We start from the raw sequence: 25,587 nt of genomic DNA, 5'->3' as shown, positions 1-25,587 counted from the left end.
GAATGAAGTCAATGAGTTTTCTGGGAGTAAAAACATACAAGAGTACTTCAAAACATTCATGGAAAATGAAAATTGCACCTGGGGAAGCAGTGAAAGTTGACCTAATGGGAGACTTGGATGAAGCTGTTGATCCATCCACTGGTCACACTCTGCAAATGCCCCCAAACAGCTGGAAGTGGTCCAGGCAAAAGGCAGGGACTCCATCCTGATCCCCATGTGAGTGGCAGAGACCTGAGTACTTAAGCCATCATCTGAAAGGAAACTGAGACCAAGGAACTGAGTCCAATATAAGATGTGGCTGCCAAGGGACATCTTAACCACTGTGCCAAACATCTGCCTCAGTAATTTTATTTTTATTCTAATTTGATTGAGTTCTTACAATTTTAAGGTAATTGAAATGTGGAAAATGTCAAGGATGTCTAATTATTTCTAGTGTCTTACCTTTTTAGGTTGAAGTACAAAGTCTTCAGCTGAACAGATGGTAATTTCAGTAGATTCTAGATAAAGTTTGATTATAACAGGGGTGGCCCTGCCAAGGACAGCCTCAAGCAGGATTCATAATGCAACAAATCTAGCAGCTTTTCTTGCAGCAACATAAATGTATATGAAGGGAATAATAGTGATAGCATGAATTTTAAGGAAGATGCAAGGAACATCCATTATGGCACAAGACACATAGGGCTACATAAAGGAGTGGACATGTAGGATTTTCAGTGGCTGCCTGTGACCCATTTACCTATATTACAGTGACTCGGGACACTCAGTGCCAGGCAGGCTCGGAGTGTACACACTGTGAAAATGTTAACACACTGTGATAAAACCAAGCAATCTTATGACCATGAGATGAGGTGCAATGAGATGAATCTTCACAATGTTGATGACCTCGATTTCCTTGGTTAATAACAATGTTGTCAACTTCTTTGTCAACACAGACAGTATCTCCAATCCAGCCTAGTTTTTTAAAAAATATTTATTTATTTATTTTTAGCCATTCTCTACTGCTGTTAACCAGGGATCTGGAAGGGAAATAGAGCAGCTGGAACCATATAGGACTCTGGAGCTTGCAAGGCAAGGATTCAGCCACTGAGCCATCACGCCAGGCTCTCCAATTCAATCTTTTTTAGAAAAATATTTATTGATTTTTATTGGAAAGGGGGATATACAGAGAGGAGAGACAGAGGATGATCTTCCGTCTGATGGTTCACTCCCCAAGTGACCGCAACGGCTGGAGTTGAGCCAATCTGAAGCCAGGAGCTCTTCCGGGTCTCCCACATGGGTGTAGGGTCCCAGGGATTTGGGCCATTCTCAACTGCTGTCCCAGGCCACTAGCAGGGACCTGGATGGGAAGCAGGGCCGCCAGGATTAGAACTGGCGCCCATATGGGATCCTGGCGCATGCAAGGTGAGGACTTTAACCACTATGCTATCGCACTGGGCCCTCCAATTCAATTTTGATCCACATGTCTGTGATCAACCATCTCTGCCAAAATGGAATCTCAAATGATGATTCTGAAAATCACAGTACACAGACAAAACCTGAAGATCCAATCATATGAACCTTCAATATATTCTAACTTCAAGCTGCAGGATTATAGTAGTAGTCACAGCAAAAAAAAAATCATATCAATATTGATGCACACACTGGATAGCTGTTACATCTTGCAAGTGGTGGTGCAGAATCTCGATCTTTCCATGAGAAATGGGCAAATGACTGTTTTGATGTGTTGAAGTCAAAGGCAAATGTATGTGCCTCGTTCGTGACTTTGTAATGATAAGAAGCCAATCTGGAGTGTCATTACAGCTCACAACATGTGAAACTTAACAAATTGGGAGGCTGCATAAAAATTAGTATTCTCCAGCAACATGTGCAATCACTACAAACCAGTTTCACTAGATCTCATTGTGATCGAGAGACAGGTTGCTCAGATGAGTTAGGAAGTATGCAAACTAATCACTAGGAAGAGGAAGTCTCACACAGAAGGACACTTTGGGATGGAGAATGCAAGGTGGCTGCTGTGGGGTCAGAAGCACCAGACAAGTTAAATCTTTTTGAGTATTTGTTTTGAAGAATCTGAACACAAAATATTGAGAAATACTGAGTGAAAAGTCTAGGTTTTCCTTCTCACTTATGATGAGACAGTACACATAGCAAGCGTTGCCCAACTGGCAGTTTCATTTGTTGGGTAACTGTAGAATTTGACTTGCAAGAGGGACTGGTCTCGCGGGAAGTCACACTTACTACTACAAAAGGTTGAGAACGTATTTGAAACTTGCTTTCATCAGGGCAAAAACTTGAGCTCACAGTCGAAAAGCGAAGTGGTGTCATAATAGTTAGAGCTGTGGCCATTGTTGGCTAGCAAGAGGGTTAATTCCATTCATCAAGAAAGAGCTGGATCATCTCAGCGTTGGTCCAGGGGACTTAATTATATGACACCACATGACACACCAAGAAATGCTCTGTGTACAGCCATTGTGCCAACAGTGTGATGTCAACACATGTGTAATTTTCTCAAAATCCACGAGTTTCACAGCTGCCAGTTGAAGGAATAACTGAATCCTTTTGACATTGAGTATGGCGATTGTGTTTATCACTGTAAAATATGAGAGGTGAGTCATGGGAGCTGAGGTTTTAGGAACACTGGGATGAAGAGGGAGCTGTCTGGGAACTCAAAGACAGCAGGAGGCTGTGTGATCTCATGTTCCTGATGGACATTACCAAGTACTTCTCAGAGCTGAAGGTCAAGCTGCAGAGCCCCAACAAGCTTCTCAGCTCCCTGCTTTCAGACATGAAATTGTCGGAAGCTGAGTCAAGCCCGTGGAAAGTGCAACTCAAAAGGAGTAACGGGGCACTTCTCCACTATGGAACAACGCAAGCCCTTGCATGTGTTAGTGACTGTGTCAAAGTAACCGAGGCACTTAATGAGTGATTCAAGGCTGTGAAAGGTGAACAAATGGAAATGAATCTCTTTGCTACACCATTTGATATAGATCCAGCTGATGTTCTTAATAAGCTACAACAGAAAATCATTCATCTGTGAAGTCATGATGAGCTGAAAGCTAGATACACTACCTCCTGCTGTGTAAGTTCTATAAATGTTACATAAGCAATGATGAATTTTCCTTTTTGAGAAGTCATGCATTGAAATATGCATCTGTTTGGAATAACTTACTGCTATGAGCAGTTCTTTTCAAAATTTACCATGGGAGGGCCCGGCGGCGTGGCCTAATGGCTAAAGTCCTCGCCTTGAAGGCACCGGAATCCCATATGGGTGCCAGTTCTAGTCCCAGTGGCTCCACTTCCCATCCAGCTACCTGCTTGTGGCCTGGGAAAGCAGGCGAGGACACCTTGGGACCCTGCACCCGTGTGGGGCTTTGGACTGGCACAGCAACGGGCGTTATGGTTGGGGAGTGAATCATCGGATGGAAGATCTTCCTCTCTGTCTCTCCTCCTCTCTGTATATCTGACTTTGTGATACAAAAATAATAATAAAAACAAATCTTAAAAAAATTTACCATTGGAAAGAGTCAACCATGGTCCAAGCTGACTAACTCAAACGAGAAAAAGCAGTTATGAGCAATAATATCATCAAACCAGCTAACATCACATGCCTCACCAAAGAGGAGCATATAAGGGTGAGTTAATTGAATGTTTGGCAAAATATAGCAGAATGACGTTTTTTAAGATAACTTTTTAAAAAGATTTTGTTTATTAATTTTTTAATTGGAAAGCCAGATACACAGTGAGGAGGAGAGACAGAGAGGAAGAGCTTCCTTCTGCTGATTTAATCCCCAAGTGACCGCAACGGCTGGTGCTGAGCCAATCCCAAGCCAGGAGCCAGGATCCTCTTCCCCGTCTCCCATGTGGGTGCAGGGTCCCAAGGCTTTGGGCTGTCCTCAACTGCTTTCCCAGGCCACAAGCAGGAAGCTGGATGGGAAGCGGAGCTGCCGGGATTAGAACCGGAGCCCATAAAGGATCCCAGCACATGCAAGGCAAGGATTTAGCCACTAGTTTTCCAAGCCCAGAAGACTGATTTTTAAGCTGATCGGTTTGTATGGCTGGCTGATAATGTCATAAATATTCAAATGGCTCTTGGCAGAAAAAGGTTCCCCACTTGTGAGTTATAGAAAAGCTGAAAGTCTGACTAGGTAATGCTTAACATGCCCCAGTTCTGTATCAGAGTGCCTGAATTCTGGCTTCTGAGTCCAACTTCCCTCTAAAACAGACTTTGTGAGGCTGTAGCAATTTCTCAAGGAACTGAGTGCTTGGCACCCCATTAGAGATCTGGATTGAATTCCTAGCTCCAGTTTTGGCTTAACACAGTCTCAGGCATCGTGGCATTTATTGGGTGTGATCCAATGGATGGGATTTCTATCTCTGTCATTCAAAGAAGTAAATAAAAAGAATGTCTTAAAAACTGATTATTTTGAACCCGGTGCGATAGAATAATGGCTAAATTCTCACCTTGCATATGCCTTGATCCCATGTGGGTGCTGATTTGTGTACCAGCAACCCAGTTCCCATCCAGCTCCCTGCTTGTGGCCTGGGAAAGCAGTGGAGGATGGCCCAAAGCCTTTGGACTATGTAGCTGCGTGGGAGACCCGGAAGAAGCTCCTGGCTTCAGGTTTTGGGTCAGCTCAGCTCTGGCTATTGTGGCCACTTGGGGAGTGAACGAGCAGATAGGAGATCTTTTTGTCTCTGTTTCTATCTGAAAATCTGCCTTTCCAATAAACATAAATCACTCTTTAAAAAAAAAGACTGATTATTTTGAATTTGGGGACTGAATTTGGAGCAGATAAAAGCAAGACAAATTGTCAGAGGAGAGAGATATAATGGAGTTTATTAATTTATTATTATTATTTTGGAATTTTTATTCCAAAGCAAGAATAGTTACAAGTAATACACAGAAAATAATAAATGATAATGATTATTAGTAACTCAACTTTATATTTCTTGTCAAAATAATTCAGAAACACACCAGGGGCTAGAAAGTAAACACAATATGATAGGAATAAAAGAGCATTCCCATTTAGCTGAGTCAGAATAACTGCTTTACAGGAGGAAAATAGTGATTCTAATTTCAATTTTGTTTTTTCCATTCTATGTTATAATTTACAGTGAAGGATACACAACTATGAAATTTATCTTTTAATATCTTCTTAAATAAGCCTCCTGAATTTGTTTTATATAGCTTTATAGATATACGCATTGAGATATATGTAAACATGTAAATATACCAAAAGATGGTTAAGACTTTGACTTTTAAATATATTTCACCTTATCAATATTCTGAATAGAACAATATAAAGATTGTCACTGAATTTAGTATTTGTAGAAACTGCCACAATACCCTTAAAAACATTCTCCTTAAAAAATGCTTGATATTGTATCTATCTAATGATTCTCATTATTACAAACCTTACTTGAAATAATTGATTTGCGTTTTTCAGACATGAGAAAACTAGAGTATAGGAAACAAAAAGCCATCTTGCTAAATTTTTCAATTGAACATCCAAATAGTACCATACTATTTTAATACAGGGGTGGCAGAATCATGTTTCATACAGATATAACATTAAAAAGTGTTTGTATATCTGGCTAAAAAAACTAAGCAAATCAATATCCCCCATCCCTGGGTGTTGATGTAGTTGGACAGCAAGGAAGAACCCCCTTTCATTCCCCCAAGAGTTCACAGGAGAAAGAAAGAAGAGAAAAGAAAAAAGGAAAAGAAAAAAGGAAAAGAAAAGAAACATTTGTCCCACTCACCCTCCTCCATACCTTGACCCTCCCCAACCTAATTGGAGAACCACATGGGCATGTATCCCTCTCAACTATGTAAATGATATTAAATATAAAATCAAATGTAAAAAAAGAACAAAACAACATTTTACAATTAACATTTAGTTTATAATATAAAATTATCTGGGTTGCTGCACCATTATATTTGTTAATTAACTCACTTTAATTCCTTTTTTTTAAAAGATTTATTATTATTATTGGAAAGCCGGATATACAGAGAGGAGGAGAGACAGAGAGGAAGATCTTCCATCCGATGATTCACTCCCAAAGTGAGCCGCAACGGCCGGTGCGCGCCGATCTGAAGCCAGGAACCTGGAACCTCTTCCAGGTCTCCCACGCGGGTGCAGGGTCCCAATGCATTGGGTCGTCCTCAACTGCTGTCCCAGGCCACAAGCAGGGAGCTGGATGGGAAGTGGAGCTTCTGGGACTAGAACCGGCACCCATATGGGATCCAGGGGCTTTTAAGGCGAGGACTTTAGCCGCTAGGCCACGCCGCCGGGCCCCACTTTAATTCTTAAAAGTCCTAAATTTGTTTTGTTGGTACACAAGCATATACTTCAGCAACAGTTTTATTTTTTTGAGAAAATTCAATAGTCCTTTTTTGCTTGGAGTCAGCTTAATTTTTTCCTTAAAGATTTATTTATTTTTATTGGAAAGGCAGATCAGAGATTACAAAAGAGATGGAGAAAAATAGCAAGATCTTCCATCTGTTGGCTCACTCCCCAGTGGCCACAATGGTGGATGCTGAGTCACTCCGAAACCTGGAACCAGGAGCCAGGAGCTTCCTTTGGGTTTCCTACATGGTTGGAGGGTCCCAAGGCTTTGGGCTGTCCTCTGCAATCTTTCCAGGCCACAAGCTAGTAGCAAAGTGGGAAGTGGAGCAGCCAGGACAGAAACTAGCATCCATATGGGATCCCAATGCTTGTCAGGTAAGGATTTAGCCACTGGGCCATTCGTGCCAGACCCTGTCAGCTTACGTTTAAATTAGTTACATTATTTATTTAAAAGGCAGGTAAATGGAGGCAGGAGAAAGATAGAAAGAGAAAGAGCGGGCCCGGCGGCGTGGCCTAGCAGCTAAAGTCCTCGCCTTAAAAGCCCCGGGATCCCATATGGGCGCCGGTTCTAATCCCAGCAGCTCCACTTCCCATCCAGCTCCCTGCTTGTGGCCTGGGACAGCAGTTGAGGACGCCAGTGCATTGGGACCCTGCACCCGCGTGGGAGACCTGGAAGAGGTTCCAGGTTCCCGGCTTCGATCGGCGCGCACCGGCCCGTTGTGGCTCACTTGGGGAGTGAAACATCGGACGGAAGATCTTCCTCTCTGTCTCTCCTCCTCTGTGTATATCTGGCTGTAATAAAATGAATAAAAATCTTTTAAAAAAAAAAAAAGAAAGAAAGAAAAGAGTGGCCTGATGCCATGGTTCATTGACTTTCACCTTGTATGTGCTGGGATCTCATATAGTCGCCAGTTCACGTCCTGGCTGCTCCACCTTCCTTCCAGCTTCCTACCTGGGCTTGGAAAACAGTAGAAGATGGCCCAAAGCCTTGGAACCCTGCACTTACAGGGGAGGTCCAGAAGAAGCTCCCGGCTCCTGGCTTCGGATTGACTCAGTTTTGGCCATTGCGGCCACTTGGGGAGTGAATCAGCGGATGAAAGATCTTTCTCTCTGTGTCTCCTCTCTGTAAATCTGCCTTTCTAATAAAAATAAATAAAATCATTTTTAACAGAATTTTTACTTATTTATTTGAGAGAAGTAGATAGGACTTCCATCTGTTGTTTCACTACCCAAGAGCAGGCAAACCAGGATTTCAAATCAGGTCTCCCATGTGGCAACAAAGACTTGTGCCACACCTACTGCCTCCAGATGTGTGTATTTGCAAGGGTTAGCACAGAGAGTAGAACTGGGACTCAATCCCACATATTGTGATTAGGGATGTTGTGTTATCTTAATAGCTAGGTCTACTCCTCCTCCATTCCTATCTTTAAAATAATCATGTATCATTAGAGCAAATGACAAAGCTATTTGCATTTAAAAAAAATAGAATGTGATACCACTTGGCACACTGCTTGACATATATTTTATATTTAAAATGTTGCTTGGATTTAAATCTCTCTTGTTTTTTTAAAAAATTACTTTTATTAATTACATTGCATTACATGACACAGTTTTATAGGCTCTGGGATTTCCCCAACCTCTCCCCGTGCCCTCTTCCCATGGTGGATTCCTCCACCTTGTTGCAGTATTACAGTTCAAATTCAGTCAAGATTCTTTCTTTGCATTCCTATATCAAGCATAGAGTCCAGCATCTTATTGTCCAGATAAATTCAACGGTTTCTTGGGGAGATCATCTCTGGTTCTGAAGGTAGAGCTGGCAGAATATCATCCCGATCAATTAAAAGCCCCAACACAACATCCACAGCAATTTATAACAGTATGTCATTAATTGACATGGTGATGAGTAACCAATATGTTAAAAAAAATGCAAGTTCTTAACCACATCCTGTGACTACTTCATTGACATTTCAATTTCAGTTTATATACAGAACTGGCTGCTTTACACGTTAAAATGGCTATAGATTACTATTCAGGTGTCTTGTGTCTACTTTCATGTTAGTATTTAGCAGTTTATAGTGTTGAAGCAATAATTTTGCTGGTTTGGCAGATTTTAGGATAGTCTAAACTGACTTACAACTCTAACAAGGCATATGTCAGCAGTTGAGGTGCAGAATAGTTTTAGGAGGGGTGTGCAGAGAAATCTTCAATACCTTAGTGAGGACTAACTAATCTTTATGTCCTACCTAGTAAGGGTATGTGAATCCATGCTGTTTCCTGTCTGGTTGTATGCTTTCCCTGTTGTTCTCTGTCTATCTATTCTAGTTTTTTTGTTGTTTGCTTGTTTGTTTTTTTGGGGGAGGGCTCCGGAGCGATCCTGATGGTCATTGCAAGAGAGGGTGGGGAACCAAAGTTGGAACTAAGTAAGGACCAGAGAAAGTTCCTCTCTTTAGTCCCGAAGGAAGTTTACTGTTCTTCTGTTTCTGCGGACTGTTCAGGGCTCATGGCTGTTATTCCAATGACATTGGATCCTGTGAGGAAGGATTTGGGCTTCTTCCATCCCATGTGGGAGATCCAAATGGGGTGGATGACCTCAGAGTTCTCGGCCTCCGAAGGCACTCCAATTCCCCATGGTCTCCTTGGCAGTTGGGATGTAGACCTTGGTGCTCATACTGATAGTCCTTGGTGAGGATCCGGGAGTCTCCAGGTTTGGGATACAAGCCTCCTCCTGTCCCCCTGCTCCACTCTGCTGTCCCCCCTGCTCTGTGCATACGACCTCCTGTTAAGAGGTTGTTAGGATCGCTCTTGATTCCCCCATATGTCTTTGTGGTTTTACTATTGCCTAATGCTGATCTTCAAAAAAAAAATTTATTCAAAAGGCAAAGTGACACAGCTTGAGGGGGAAAGGCGAGCCAGAGCATCTTCTGTACGTTGGCTTACTTCCCAACTGCCCACAACAGTTGGGGCTGGGCCATATTGGAGCCAGGAGAAACAAGTCCATGTGGGTCTGCCATGTCTGCTGCCTCTCAGGAGCGTCAATAACAGACTGGATGACAAGCAAGGTGGGACTTGATCCTAGAGCCTCTGATGTGAGATGTAGATGATCCAGACAGGGACTTGACTTGCTGAGCCACAACATCTTCCCCTACCTGCATCTGTTATATTAAATAAGCGATATCTCTTACGTATCTTAAGATTTTTCTAACAAGTCCATGCCTGCCTGCTTCTTATTATGGTTATTCCCAAGTACTTTATGTTTTCTGTTGCTAGTATGAATGGGGTGGGGAGCGCAGAAGTTTTCCTAGCATGTGAGTAGGCACAGCTGGAAAAGCAGGTGAGGAGGAAATTAGGGCCCTTTGACAGGTGTAAAGTTTTGTGTTTTTTTTCTGTAAACAAGGAGGAGCCGCTAGAATAATTATTCAAGAAGGTAATATAATCTGAGGCACACTTGAGAAAGATCATTTGTGGTGTGGCATATGGAAGCAGCAAAGGACCAGAGCTACTGAGAACAATTATGGTGAAGCCTTTCAGTTCTGAGAACTGATACCAAAGCACCTGGGGTTGAACCTTCTGGGGGAGGTTACAGAAGGGTCAAAAGGATGTGGCTCATCTGGTGCTCACAAAGCCCCGAGTGCACGAAAATCCCCAGTGTTCCCAAGACACGTACACACCCTGAGGTCCGATTTTAGCCTTTTTTCCTATTGTCTGATCCTCCATGAGGATCTCATACCTGTGGTTAACTGGCAACCTCAAACCATGGAGAAGTTGCACAGCAATGGGTGACTGACGTGCAGGAGGTGCTGCTAAGTCTCTGGCTGGGAAATAAACAAAATAGCTGCTTAGTGGTAGACATGAAGAGATGCGAGGCTTACAGAAAAAGCATTTTGGGATGTTTGAATTGAGAGCTTGAGAGACGAGAAGATATTCTGAGGTTTTTTTTTTTTTTTTTGCCTGGGTGTCTTGGAGATAAGTTTTAAAAATAGTAGTTGAGTTCTTTGGGAGGCTCCTGGGAGAAGCCGAGAAAGATAATTACATTTTAGAAATGAATTCAGTAAGGTCAGGCATTAACGTGGCAAATTCAAAAGGGATTCAAATATTCAAAAGTGGAGCTCAGGACGGGTCAGAGGCAGATATTAAGAATTGAATATTCAGTACCTAGGGTTCACACCTACCAACGAATCGATGAGGTCACCCAGCATGCTTATGCAGACAGTGTGAAGGTTGGGGGAAGAAACTAAGAGAATATTATGTTTAGGGCAAGGGAATAACACCTCCCTGAGCAGCAGCAGAAGTTTCAGAGCTAGAGAGACCAGGCCATGGAGTGCAAATTCTTGCCTGTGCTGGAGACACAGCTGAGGATCAACCAGCCGGGAACCTCAATGGGGGTGCAACTTGGTCATGAAGTCATTACTGAGTTTTCAAGATGTTTTGGTAAAATGATGGAGATGATTAATTATACTTCGAAAGGACTGGTAAGAAGAAGGGATCAAGTGTACTGAGGCCAGGAGGCAAGATAGTTGTAGAATAGCCTTTCTTAAAATCATATTTATAGGCCTGGCATGATGGCTCAGTGGCTAAATCCTTGCTTTGCAAGTGCCAGGATTCCATGTTGGTGCCAGTTCATGTCCTGGTGCTCCACTTCCCTTCCACCTCCCTGCCTGTGGCCTGGGAAAGCAGTGGAGGACGGCCCAAAGCCTTGGGGCCCTGCACTTGAGTAAGAGACCAGGAAAAAGCTACTGGCTCCTGGCTTCAGATTTGCTCAGCTCTGGCCATTATGGCCATTTGGGGAGTGAATCAGTAGATGGAAGATCTTTCTCTCTGTCTCTCCTTCTCTGTAAACCTGCCTTTCCAACAAAAATAAATAAATCTTTTTAAAAAAATCATATTTCTGTTAGGCAAATGAGGCAACAGAACATTGATCACACAACTGCAAGACACACACACCACACACACACATCTCCAAGTGTTTTGGAATGGTTTGACTTATGGTGTCGTTACGGTAAGTTTTCTGCATTAGACTTCCGCTAGCTTCATTGCTGGATAAACTTTCAGGTATGCCCTAAGAGGTCTCCGTGATCTTCTGCCCTGTCTCTCTGCCTCTCTTCCTGCCCACGGAGCCTTGGCACTTCGCAGTTCCTTGTGCTGGTTTTTGTAGCCTTGGGGTTTTCCCTCCAACCCCCCATTAGCTCGGTGAGTCTCTGTATGTCTTCCCAGGCTGAACACCAAGGTCTCTAGTAGCCCTCCTGGTGCTCTCCATTGTACTTGCCTGAAATACCTTATAAATGCTGAGTAATAAGAGGACTGCAGAGTTGTCAGGCTGTAGCCCCTTTTTCTTAAAATAGTGCACAACACAGTGTAACTGGCATTTATTATTGTGAGGCCACGTTCACTTGTGTGATTTTGTAAAAACATCAATAGGAAATTAAATAAAAAATATATTATCCAGAGCTTATTAATCACAAGGACTAACCTTATTAGCATATTATTTTTTCCATTTCAGATCCAAATGTTTGATGGGCTATGTTTTCCTTTCTACAAGCTCTTTCCTTTGCAGCAACGATCTTTCTGGCTCTAGCATTCTGATAGCCAGGACTTGCCTCCTTTTTTTAATGGAAGCGACTAAAATCAAACCAATTGTTGTTTCAGTGCTACAAAAATCACGGACTTAATCCCACTATATATTTGCACTTAAGGCAGCTCAGCCCTCCAAGGGAGATGCAGCTCCCACACTTAGTTTCAAGTTGATTACAATTGACTGAGTGGTTTAGAACAAAGGAGTTTTTTTTTTTTGGGGGGGGGGGGACTATTTGTATTGAACACCTTTTTGCAAGGAGGTAAAATCTTTAAACAGAATCTGCCCAATTTGCATTGTTTTTTGGGTGAGCAGGCTTCCCCAAGTCAAGGAACAAAAGGATTCGGTTTCCCGACTTCCTCGAGGCAGCAGCAGATTGTAAAGCAGCTACCGAGAGAAAGCCAAGTATAAATTACCAACAAGAAGGCGGCCGAGTGTGTAAATGGGGCACACACTGAACCTCCAAGGCTACTTCTGCCATGTGCCTCGCTATGCAATATTTACATGCACTGCAATTCTTTCGACCCTGGTGACTAGCCCAGGTTGGGATACAATGGGGAGGACAGGACCACAAGTCTTGTGCAGCCGGAGGGCGGTTCAGAGGGGGAACAGCCGCTGCAGGCAGAAGGCAAACCCCAGGGAATATTCCCTCAGGTCCTGGTACCAGTCCCGGGGAGACCACAGGGTTTAGCGTAAACATGCAGGACCTGGCTTCCGTAGGTAGAGAAGACCGAAGTAAGAGCTAGATCTGTGCCCTTCCAGCCGCCTGCGACCTGGGGACCCGAAGCCGAGCAGGCGACCATTGAGCGCGCGCCCGCCGCTGGCCGCGCGCAGCCGCTAGCCTCGCCACGGCGCCTGCGCCGCCTCGTCCCAGCCGTGCTCCGCCAATCGCAGCCCGGCGTTCCCCGAGCGCGTCTCCCGGGGCTGCGGGCGTGAGGGCTGCGGGGAGGACGGGGAGGACGGGGCGGGCTGAGCCCGGTGGGAGCGGGCGGTTTCGGCGGCGCCTGCGAACGTCTGCCCAGCCTCCGGAAGTGGCGGTTGTAAACTTCACCTCCCTGGGGCTCGTCCCCTCCCGAACGCCGGTGTTGACTGTCTGTTCCCCATCTCCGGGTCCTAGATTCCGTCGGGTACCACGGTTTTTGCTTTTGAGAACCCCCTCTCCCCCCCACCCCCGGCCCCTTGCCCCCATTCCCTTGGGCTGCCTGGACCTGCTGCCCCTGTGGGTTGAAGCTGCCTCTGGGCAGCTTCGGTTTGCGCTCAGGACCAGGCGAGACCCCTGAGGTAACCGTAGCGTGTGGGAGCTTCGAGGCTAACAAGTTGGGGAGGGGGAGATTTTGAGAGGACCTTGGGGGTCCTCCAGTTAGCTGCTGGGTTTTGGCGTGCATCTGGACAAGGTCTCCGTGCAGCATCCTAGGCTGAGCTGCAGCCCCAGTACACGAAAGGCTGGGGCGGGACAAAAGCGCACCGACTTAGGACTTTCTTGGGTTGTCAGTCTGCGTTTTTTTTTTTTTTTTGCCTCCCCTTCCCTGTAAAGTTAGTAAATTCCTCGAGGCCAGGGACAACATTTTCCTTTTTTTTTTTTTTTTTTTTTTTTTTTTTTAATACTAGGCACCCTAAAATGCTTGGTAACAAAAGAGTCCGCTGTGTAGCTTCTGCTGAGGACTCTGACAGACGCGGGATGGTCAGCTGTTTTCCCAGAGCTGTGAATTTCCGCACAAGTGGCGCCTCCTTTTGAAAGTTTATTCTGATGAGAATTAACACTGGCGAGATGCAGATTCGTTGTTGTGTAAACAGAATAACGTCTGTTTATTAGAAGGCCTTGGTACCTGACTTTGTTGTGTTCTCCATGAGGGTTTTACTGGCATGATTTTGGCGCAAAGAACCTACCGTTTTGTCACTGAACAGGGCAGCGACGCTGTGGTGAGCAGGAAGTGGGCACAGGTTTCCAAGAAGTGCAGAGGAAAACAAACTTGCTAGGAGTTGGAGTTGGGAAAAGGCTGATTGTGTTTAGACCTCAGGCGAACCACCTAACCTCTTAAGGCACAGGCGTCTTATCTGTCAGGTAAGAGTATTGGCTAGGTTGGTAAAACTTCATTTATTTGTACAAGCCTTTGACTTTTTGAGCCTTTTTGTATTGATCTTGCTGTGATGAGAGAATGGTACATTCCCCATGGAAGGCGAAACGGGATTATTGGTGGATTCCCAACACCTGCGCCATTACTAATGAAGACGGTAGTACTTGGGAAAATAGGATGGATTTTGGAGTCAGCCTGGTAGGGGCTGGCTCAGTGTCTTTACATAGGTTACTTAATGTTTTCGCATTTGTGAAATGTGTCCTGGAGTCATTTAGGGTTATGGGAAGGATTACACTTGGTAGAGGTGTTTTAGTGTGATGGAGACAAACTGTTCAGTTTCAGCGTGCATGCAGAAGGCTGGCCTGGGCCAGGTGGAAACCAGGAGCTGGGGGTTCAGTGCAGCTCTCAAACCTAGGTGCTAAAGACTCAAGGGAAGGGGATTTACTACACCTTCCCTGCTGTGTCACAGGGCATGAATATCCTGTCATTAAGTTAAGCCACATATACTAACTTAAGAGCAGCCAAAACATGAGCCTGTGCCCATATGTGATGCCCGTGTTGTAGGCGGTGGATTAACGTGCTATGCCAAAATACAGACCCCACTTCAGTGTATTTTTAAAAAATTTTATTTTTCATGCTATCTACATAGTTAATATTTCAATGTATTTTTAAGATAGTTATAAAGAGAGGGAGAGACGGAGAGTGACCTTCCACTGGTCTGCTAGTTGACTTCCTGGCTGACTATAATAGGCAGGGCTGTGCTAGGCTGAAGCCAGGAGGAACCAGGAGCATCACCTGGATCTCCCACATGGTGGCAGGGGCCCAAGCTATTGGGCCTTTTTTTTTTTTTTTTTGGCTGCTGGCTGCTTTTCCCAGGTCACTGGGGAGGAGCTAGATTGAGCAGGAAGCAGCCGACTCCAATTGACATCCATAGGGGACGCCAGCATCTCGGGTAGCTGCTTTACCTGCTGCACAATTATGCTGCGTCCTCTGTTTCTTTTTTTTTTTTTTCAAAGATCTGTTTTGTTTAGTTGAAAGGCAGAGTTAGAAGGAAAAGGAAACAGAGAAGGGGTATCCTCCGTCTGCTGGTTTGCTCCTCCTACCCTCTGGCGACCATGAACTTGCTTTTGTTCTCTATTCAGTCTATCTGTTCTGAAATGTGATATTACTGAGTGATACATGTATGTGTGTTTAAAAAAGTGAGATATTCTGGCTTCACTTGTTTTCCTTTGAAAAAGGGGAAGCAACTCTGACGGCAGCTATATCCGTTAACACCAGAGCGTAGGCCTCTTTTTCAGTGTTTAATATTTTTCTTGTTCATTTGTTCTTTTTAAGACTTTTTTTTAAAAGAAATCATGCTTGCCTGCGCTTATCTTCCCCTTTAATTTAGGCTTAATTTTTTTTTCCTAATTCTTTCTAATCTTTTACCCTCACTTTTGAGTTTTTCTAATTTTGGTCCTTTCATATCTTAAACCTTGTAAAATTATCTCCTGATTTGAGTCAGTAGTAATTTTCATCTGTTTTGGGAGCAGGTTGTTTTACTTTCATTTATAGTATAATTGCATTAACTTTGTGAGTTTTGACCTCCCTTACATTTTTTTTGGTTATTTTCACGGGTGCCTAGTTTGCGTGAACTTTCTGATTGTGGCATGATGGAGGAAAGCTTTTCTAACGTCATCTATCTCTCTCCTGTGTTTGTGAGACTCTGAAATTTTGTTCCTTACTCTCACGCCCTCCAGTGTGGTGTGGGCCGTCTCTGTCATTCCTTTCCCTCTCCTATCTTTAGTCCAGGCAGAGGGCCTTGATGGGTCAGCTGTATTAGCCCTGTCATGAGTTTCCCACCTTGTATCTGCCTGTCTCAGGTGTCCCATCTTGGAACGATCTGGTTTCTCCCACATTCATTTATGATGCTCTCAAACTGGCTTGTGTTAAACGTATGTTGGCTCTTGGAGGTTCTGTCTGCCTCATCTTTCCCTCTGCTTGCCCCTGAATAGGTGCCTTGATTACTGCTGGGTCAGTTTTGTAACTGTGGTTGTTCTCTGAATTTTTTATGGGGGAGGGTGTTAAATACTCCTCTTGGTGTTGGTTTCTGTTAATAGGTGCCTTAGATAAGATTTTTTTTTTTTTTTTTTTTTTAACAAATTTCTCACCTAAATTAATAAATAACGAAAGAGATTCACAAAAGGTATGCATAGCAGGGTTGGGATGCGATCCTGTTTTCCTGTAGTTGGGGTACCTTTGTGTGACTCATTTTAACTTTACATAAACATTTTCAAACTTGCTCAATCCAGCAAAAGGTCCTTATGCAGTCTAACATGATGTGATATAATCATGAGAATGGCATTTCTTCATCTTGGTGTTGGTCTTTTGTAGAAAGTAACAGATTGAAAACTAATATGGGGGCCCGTCGTGGTGGTCTAGTGGCTAAAGTTCTTGCCTTGAATACACCAGGTTCCCATATGGGCGCCGGTTCTAATACCGGCAGCCCCACTTCCCATCCAGCTCCCTGCTTGTGGCCTGGGAAAGCAGCTGAGGACAGCCCAAAGCCTTGGGACCCTGCACCCACATGGGAGACCCGGAGGAAGTTCCTGGCTCCTGGCTTTGAATTGGCACAGCACCAGCTGTTGCGGTAACTTGAGGAGTGAACCATCGGACGGAAGATCTTCCTCTCTGTCTCTCCTCCTCTCTGTATATCTGACTTTGCAATAAAAATAAATGAATCTTAAAAAAAAAAAGAAAACTAACATGGGTTTGGGCCAATTTTGCCGTGCAGGTAAGATGCCATTCTCTATGGGTGCTAGTCCTGGCTGCTGCACTTCTGATCTGACTTCCTGCCTATGAGCCTGGGGAAAGCAGCAGAGATGACCTGAATGTTTGAACCCCTACTGCCCACGTGGGAGACCCAGATGGAGTTCCAGGTTCCTGGGTTTGGGTTGGCCCAGCCCAGATGTGACTGAGCAGTGAACCAGTGGATAGAATTGTGCACGCGTGCTCTCTCTTTTGGCAAATGTGCCTTTCAGATGAATGAACAACATTTATTTTTTTATTGCCATGGCATTTTTTTTTTTGTTGTTGAGAGTGCTTCTACCTTTTGACCCTCCCCCAACCCCTGCCCCTACTTTGGCCTCTTTTATTGAAACATTGCATTATGTACATTTCATGAAGGGCAGGCATTTGACCTAGTGGGTAAGTCACTGTTTAAGACCCTGGTGTCCTATGTTAGACTGTGTGGGTTTTATACCTGCCTCTGGCTCCTTCCTAACTTAAGCTTCCTTTTGATGTAAGGAGGCAGCTGAGATGGGTCAGTAATTGAACTCCCTGCAGCTACAGGGGAGACCTGAATTAGGGTTCCTGGGTCCTAGCTTTAGCCCTAGCTCTACACTGACCCGCGGTCTTGGCCATTATGGTCATTTGGGGAGTGAAACAGTTAATGGGAGCTTGCTGTTTATTTGTCCCTTTCAAAATAAATAAATTAAAAAACTCTCATTGCTGAATCTAAAAATATCCCTGGATTTTACTTTCTGTAGAACTGAATTTTGTGCCCTTTGGAGATAGCATGACTATTTCTTTTTCAAATTCAAGGAGCATCTGAAAAAATTCATACATACATATGTTTTGAAATATTTATTTTATATTTATTGGAAAGACAGATTTATGGAGAGAAGATGATACAGAAAGAAAGATCTTCCATGTGCTAGTTCACTCTCCAAGTGGCTGCAATGGCTGGAAACTAAGCTGAACCGAAGCCAGGAACTTCTTCTGGGTCTTCCATGTGGGTGCAGGTCCCAAAGCCTTGGGCTGTCCTCTGCTGCTTTCCCAGGCCACAAGCAGAGAGTTGGATTGGAAGTGGAGCATCTGGGACATGAACCAGTGCCTGTATGGGATCTAAGTGTGAGGATTTAGTTACTGAGCTGTTGCCCCAGACCCTATATATTTTTAGAGATAGAAACTAGTTTGATCTACTTATTTGCTCCTCAGGTGCCTGTAATAGCTCGCGGTGGACCTGGCTGAATCAAACCAGTTGACTCATGTGGGCTATAGAACTCAGTTACTTTGTCATCACTGCTGCCTCACAGGAAAGAAACAAGAGTCAGGAGCTGGAGCCTGGTATTGAACCCAGGTATTCCACTTCAGGACACAGATGCCTTAGCTAGTGTCTTCATTGTTAGTCTAAATGTCCACCCTTTCTAATTATCTTATTATGGTAAAGTTTTTATTTGAGATATTGTAACAGTGCAACTGCTCTTTCATTATCTTGTTTTGACAAGAGGGAACATCTTTTCAGTGTTTTTCCTCTTTATTGTTTAATCCTTTCTGAACAATGTTATTTGAGGTGGAAAGAGACGGAGTGTGAGCATGAGCACACACTTGCATCTGCTGGTTCATTCAATGTCCCACATGCCTGCAATGCCTGGGCTGGGTCAGAAAGAACATGGAACATGTCTCCCCTGAGGGAGGCAGCGACTTGCTCCTGTGAGTGGTTGCTGTTGCCTCTCCGGGGTGTTTTAGCAGGAAGCTGGAACAAGGAGCCAGAACCGGGCATTAGTGTTAGGTACTCCAGTGTGAGTGTCTAACCAGTATCTTAACTCCTAGGCTAAATGACTGTTGCTCTAGTGCTTTTTGAAAGAAAACCACTATCACTATTTCTTTAATGATTTAATTATTTGGCAGAGTAACAGAGAGGAAGGGGGAGACAGATCTTCCTATGTTTGATTCACTCCCCAGATGGCTGCAATGGCTAGAGATGAGTCTGGCCAAGTGCAGGAGCTGGGAGCTTCGTCCCGGTTTCTGGTGAAGTTGGCCACTTGGGTCCTTGTCCACTGCCTTCCCAAGTGCAGTAGCAGGAAGCTGGATCAGGTGCAGTGGGTGTTAGACTTAAATTAGCACTGCAATATGGGATGCTGGTGTCACAAGCAGCAGCCTAATCAACTGTATCACAACGCTGGTCTCTATAGCTTTTTAGGACTACATGTTTGCTATACAATTATTAAAATTAATACAAATAAATCACACATTCAGAAATAAAGCATAACTGCTGTTATTTTTTCTCTTCACTCTTTTAACAGAGTTTGGTCCATCTAACCTGCGGCCCACAGACACCGTGGACAATTTTAATCACTGATAAAGAAGTATGTAACTAAGTGATAGTGGTGTATTTTGAAAGAGCTGGAAGAGTCATCATGAATGTGAACACTTCAAGTACTCCCACTGGTGATACTCAAAGGTAATCCTCTGTTTTCCTTCCTTTAGTTAAAAAAAAAAAAAAAAACCTGCTTTTGTTTGCAAGGAGCAGGGAGAGTTAAGTGGTTAGTGGAGTTAATTTTAGGAATACTTGTAGAAAGTGGACATTGCCTGCGACTGCGGGAGCAGGAATGATCAAGGTCAGCAGTGGATCAGAAAACTGGGGATTGCTGCTGAGCTCATAGTTTGTTCCTTTGTTAACTTGGACACAGAAGTCTGTGGCTTTGACTCTGTTGCTGGAGACTTGCTTGTTCTTTGGTACTGCTCTGCATTTTCCCCTTGCACTGCCGCTTGCTCACATTTGTGTGCGTTCCCTTTTGTTTTGTCACCTGTTTCCCTTCATTGCCACAGTCTAATCCAGAGCTTCTGTTATGAGCTCTTTACTTGGTGTCTCCCAGCTTATTTCCAAGAGGGGCTTCTAGTTACTGCTGCGCATCTTTCGTTACCGTTGACTTTTGCCTTTGGGTGAAATGCTTCCCCTCAGTTTACTCATCTTTTTGATGGATGGAATGCATAATGAGAAGCTGGGCCAAGTTAGGAGGCCATATTCTTTCCTAAGTGTGGCTTACAGACAATTAAGTATAGAAATGAAAAGTAAATGTTCAGAAACTTTTTTAGCAGTGTAACAGTAATTTTCTGTCTGCAGAATCTAAAAACTAGACATTTGGGGTTATATTGTGTCTGTTTTAAAAAGAATTCATTTAAAATGTGTTTTATTTACTTTTTTTACTTTTTTTTTATTACGTTGCATTATGTGACACAGTTTCATAGGCTCTGGGATTCTCCCAACCCCTCCCCGTGCCCTTCCCCCATGTAAAATGTGTTCTACAGATGCATCATGGAGATGGCGTGTACAGTTGGTTTGGAAAGGACTGATTGATGCTGCCTTTTCAGCAAGGATGTGTGAATATGTTGAGTACCATGACTAATATGTATTTAATTTAGGAGTAATATACAAATGGTATCTACATTTCTTCAGAGGATACTTTCCTGAAGCAAGAAAGGAAATACGCTTTTTTCTTTGTTAAGTTTTTTTTTAATTGTTGAAAAGGGCAAAAGTGAGGCATCATTGTCTTTTTTTGTCATTGCATTAAAAACTGCTGAATACCAGGATTTCAAATTTCTTTCTTGTTTCTATATTCTGTTTTATACACATGTATATACCACATATGCGAGATATACACTATACTACATACATAGACATACATATATACTACGTACATAGACAGTAAAATTTTCCATCTGCTGTTTCACACTCTATATGGCTGCAACGGTTGATGCTGAGCCGATCTGAAGCCAGGAGCCAGGAATTAGGAGCTTCTTCTGGATTTCCGATGCAGGCATATGATCCCAAGGCTTTGAGCCATCCTCCACTACTTTCCCAGGCCACAAGCAGGGAGCTGGATGGGAAGTGTGGTAGCTGGGACACGCCCAGTGAGATACTGGCACTTGAATGGGGAGGATTTAGCAATGGATATCTTCTACTACAGTATAATCTCTTATGTCAAGGACTATGCCATGTTTCCTGAATTTTTTGGATAAAAGTTATAGTAAGTATCAGAAGTGCTGTGAAATATACTCTGTTTAAATTATTTTTATTTCATTTATAGGTTGAAGAATGTCTCATTGGATGTAAAGCAAATGATTAAAAATGAAACAGATTTGGATGTTACTGCTGACCTGAGAAAGAAACTCCACAGGGCCAAGAAAGAAAAATTAGAAATAACAACTAAGCACAATGCAGAGGTAAGTTTCATTTTCTCCTGCAATAATGCTACAAGTTTGAATTTTTATTCATTTCATATCCATACTTGATCTTTATTAGTATACCGTTCTTATGCTCAGAAAAGCAATTTTAAGCAAGACAATAGGAATCTGGAGTGGAGCTGGAACTCAAACTCAAGCACTGTGATGTGGGGTGCAGGTGTCCCAACTGGCATTCTGTCTGCTAGGCCAAATACCTGCCCCTTGGTTTCCTCTTGTTTCACTGTGCCGTGATGTGTCTTGTCTAAGGATGGCAGTTTTCTTTTAAAGATACTTCAGGAATTATGTTTCTCTTTCTGCCATCTGTTACCTTCTTTCGTTTTTTCCCCCTCTTTTTACATCTTATTCTTAAAGTTCCAGCTTAGGCAACCTGGTGTAGAATGATAAACATCTTGCTAACAAAGACCTTGACTCATTCCTGGCCTCTCCATTTCCAGGTTATGTGAGGCTTGGCTAGTTATTTATCTTTCAGTCATTCATTTCTGATTGTGAAATGCTCTTCCCCAAGGATTATTGTGTTAAATAAGTAAAATAAAGCCAAGAAAGCAGTTGTGTGTTATAGTAGCATCTGTAAATCATTGACAGTTAAATGTAAATGGTATATTTTCCTTCCCTTCATGCTAATTTCTGTTGCTTTCTTGGCAAGAACCTTAAGAAGTTTCCCTTAATGAAATCAGTTATCCCTTTGTCTGCAATGCCTTACTGTTACTTTATTTTAGAAATAAAAGATTTATTTCTTTAGTCTTGAATCTCAATGAGAGCTGAAAGCAGTGCTTATGCCTGTTGCATGCACAATGTATACAAATTGACTTTTTCAGTTTATAAAAAGAGCAGTGTTATTGGCAGTTAAATGAATATGTGATATCCTTACTTATATTTTAGGTAATTTTGAAGTGATAAATGAAGTAATTGCTTTTATTTACATTGTAATCATTTTATAGAAGACAAAGCGATATTTGTTGCATGTATACTAGTTGTTCATAAACCCTAAAAATCACATTTTAAAACCAAATGTACATTGTTGAAAGATTTATTGTCATCTTAAAAGCAGAGTTGCAGAGATAGAGGGGAAGAGCGATAGAGGTTAGCTGGTCTTTCATCCACTTGTTCATTCGCCAGATGACCTCAGTAACCAGCACTGGGTTGAGCTGAGTCCAGGAGCCAGAATTCCCTTCTAGGTCTCTCCTGTGGGTGCAGGGATCCAAGCATTGGTGCTGTCCTGTGTTGCTTTGTCAGGGATATTTTCAGGTCCCTGAAATAGATTGGAATAGGAGCAGCTGGGACTCAAACCATTGCCTGTATGGGATACTAGCACTGCAGGTGACAGCCGAACTCACAATGTCACAGCACCAGCCCCAGTCAATACTTGAGAGTATTAGTGTCATGATAATCACTACTCTACCAAATATATTCTGTCACAACATATTTTGCAGTTGTCATTAGTTGTCACAGAACTCACTATTTTCTGTTATTTGATCAAAATGTTGTGAAGTCTGTTCATGTTAAAGAGACAGGATTAGCTCAGGGAAGGAAGATAACTTTTTCACAATAGGTAATTATAATCGGTTCAGCTCAGGGTTTGATTATCAGTCATTTTACTTCTTTCAGTTATTGATTTAGATGATACAACTTGTATTAAATAAGTTTAAAGCCATGTAATATCCAGACATACCTATCACAAAGCAAGGAAGAGAGAAGGGAAATGATTTAAGAATAAAGAGTGTATTTGCCTTATCAGGTATATCTAATGTAGGAGTGATTGGCATAAATCTATTTTTAAAAAGCAATTTTATTGGGCCCAGTGTGATGGCTCAGTAAATCCTTTCCTTGTATGCACCAGGATTCCATGTGAATGTTAGTTCCTATCCTGGCTGCTCTACTTCCCATCCAGCTCCCTGCTTGTGGCCTGGGAAAGCACGTGGGTGCATGGGTCCAAGTACTTGGGCCATCTTTTGCTGCTTTCCCAGCTACATTAGCAGCGATTTTGATCCTAAGTGGAGCACCTGAAACTTGAACTGGCACCCGTATGGGATGCTGGCATTGCAGGTGGTGGTGTGACATGCTGTGCTGAAACATTGAATGATGGTTTGCCTGATTTCAGTAGCCATCATGCTGTGTCTTTCCTTCTACCTAATGCCTAAATAGTGCTATCTTACTCCTTCCAGTTTGTAATTCTTACTTTTGCAGAACTAGATTTTTATACTGGTCCGTAGTCTTGTCTGACCTGGGGCACTAAGGGATAAGAGATTCTTTTAAAGTCACCATAAAAATTTTGGTTTTCTGTCTCGAACTAAGTGTCTAAAGCTCTGTGATTTATGATTTTGTGTAAATTCTCTAGTATAGTGAGATTTAGCTTGCCTTCCCTTGCTCCTCAGGATTTATAGTAAACAAATTGCAGTAATGGGCAAGTGCAGTAGCTACTTCATTTCCCAAAGGTTTGCCTTTATTATTTTTTTTTATTTTTTTTTTAAGATTTATTTATTTTACTACAAAGTCAGATATACAGAGAGGAGGAAAGATAGGAAGATCTTCCGTCCGATGATCCACTCCCCAAGCGAGCCGCAATGGCTGGTGCTGCGCCAATCCGAAGCTGGGAACCTGGAACCTCCCCCAGGTCTCCCACGTGGGTGCAGGGTCCCAAAGCCTTGGGCCGTCCTCGACTGCTTTCCCAGGCCACAAGCAGGGAGCCGGATGGGAAGTGGAGCTGCCGGGACTAGAACTGACGCCCATATGGGATCCCGGGGCATTCAGGGCGAGGACTTCAGCTGCTAGGCCACGCCGCCGGGCCCAAAGGTTTGCCTTTAATTGGCACTTCTTTTCAAGTAACTACACATTATGGTTTAAGTAACTGTGACTCCACTTGTGTGCTGTTTATCATGGGTATCCCATTTCAACCTTGTCCTCACTACATTGTGGCTCAGATAGGCTGTTTACACCTATGATTGTGTATCCAGTCAAAAATAGAACCTGCACTTTTCAGTATTGTGAAATCAGTAAAGAGGATAAGTTATATGGGTACTGGAAGAACTAGAAACACCAACTGGGGATGTGAAGGCAACCCAGATAGTAACAGTGTTGGGAAACTGCTTCCATTCCTAAAGTTTATGAAATCCAGAACTGTGTGGCAAAAGCCAGGGCCTTGGACGGAGGGACTGGCTGGCCTGAAGCACTTGGAGCTGCAGAGAAGATGGGGGTGCTGCCAAAGATTCTCCACAACTCCTGGCCTAGATACGCCACAAGTGCCTCTCACTGGGCAGACCTTTTGAGAAGCCTCTTAGTAAAGAAACCTAGAAAATATGATTCCTATAATATAGAACACAGCTAGAGAAGAGTAGGAAGGGAATTTGAAAGTAAATGGATATTACCTGGCACAATTGAGAATACTCAAAGGTTACCCATTTTTTTCTTTGTTTTAAACATTTATCATATTTACTGAAAAGCAGAGCAATTCAGAGGGATAGTAACACATACGTGCACGTACACACACACACACGCACACACACAGACATCTTTCATCTGCTAGTTCACTCCCCAAATGGCCTCAGCAGCCAGGACTGAGTCCAGCACTTGGAACTCTTATTGTGGTCTTCCTCAAGGATAACAGAGGCCCAGGCACTTGAAACAACCATGTCCTTCCTTTTCCTGTACATTAACGGGGGACTGGATTAGAGGCCGAACAGCCAGGACTCTAACCCACATTCTGATATGGGATACCAGTGTCACAAGTGGTGATTTAACCCTTTGCACAACAATGCTGGACCCAACTTAATGTTTTTTTAAAGATTAATTTTTTTTTGAAAGTCAGATACACAGAGAGAAGGAGAAATAGAGAGGAAGATCTTCCGTCCGATGATTCACTCCCCAAGTGAATACAATAGCCAGAGCTGAGCTGATCAGGAGCCAGGAGCTTCTTCCGGGTCTCCCAGGCAGGTGCAGAGTCCCAAGGCTTTGGGCCATCCTTGACTGCTTTCCCAGGCCACAAGCAGGGAGCTGGATGGGAATTGGGGTTGCTGGGACATGAACGGGTGCCCATATGGGATCCTGGCATGTGCAAAGTGAGGACTTTAGCCACTTACACTACTGCTTCATGGCCCCAAATAAATTCTTAATGAGGAGCAGGCAAGGATATGGAGGGATGGAATGAATCTGAAACAAACAATAGAATGTTTGAATTTATAAAGAAGGAGGCTCTGTGATTTGTTTATTAACAGATGTTTGTAAATTATTATTAATTTTATTTCAGCTTGCTTTATTTCTATTTGAAAGTCATAATTACAGTAAGAGAGAGTGAGAGACAGAGAAAGTTATCTTTCATGGGCTTGTTTAGCTCCCCACATTCCTGCTATGATCAGAGCTGGACTGGTCTGGAGGTGGGAGCCAGGAGCTTCTTCCTGGTCTTCCATGAGGACACAGGAGCCCAAGGGCTTGGGCCTTTCTCTGCTGCTTTTCCAGGGCACTAGCAGGAAGCTGGATCAGAAGTGGAGCAGCTGGGGCATGAACCAGTGCCCATATGGAATGGCTATGCTGCAGGTGGAAGGAAGCCTGTTGTGTCATGGTCCCGGGACTCAAGACCATTTATTTCTAGCCT

At 43.3% G+C, this 25,587-nt stretch overlaps 1 protein-coding gene across 6 annotated transcripts in view; it reads left to right on the top strand.

Annotated features, from left to right (window-relative positions):
* The first annotated feature begins 12,855 nt into the window (after window positions 1-12,855).
* CCDC171 (coiled-coil domain containing 171) overlaps window positions 12,856-25,587 on the top strand; it is a 304,667-nt gene continuing 291,935 nt past the window's right edge. For 4 of the 6 annotated variants that reach the window (XM_058672681.1, XM_058672678.1, XM_058672682.1 and 1 more), the window contains exons 1-4: window positions 12,856-13,046; window positions 13,825-13,981; window positions 19,061-19,218; window positions 20,846-20,981. In XM_058672681.1, the coding sequence (XP_058528664.1) occupies window positions 19,175-19,218; window positions 20,846-20,981 (180 nt within the window). In that variant the 5' untranslated portion in view covers window positions 12,856-13,046; window positions 13,825-13,981; window positions 19,061-19,174. Of the gene's footprint in view, window positions 13,047-13,074; window positions 13,201-13,824; window positions 13,982-19,060; window positions 19,219-20,845; window positions 20,982-25,587 lie in introns of those variants that run through there. The other 2 variants (XM_058672679.1, XM_058672680.1) reach the window with 2 other exon arrangements.

This window comes from Ochotona princeps, chromosome 14 (genome assembly GCF_030435755.1).
Source record: "Ochotona princeps isolate mOchPri1 chromosome 14, mOchPri1.hap1, whole genome shotgun sequence".
In the NCBI taxonomy this organism is placed as follows: Eukaryota; Metazoa; Chordata; class Mammalia; order Lagomorpha; family Ochotonidae; genus Ochotona; species Ochotona princeps.
Note: the sequence above shows the minus strand (reverse complement) of the source record. Positions and strands in the feature narration are given on the sequence as shown.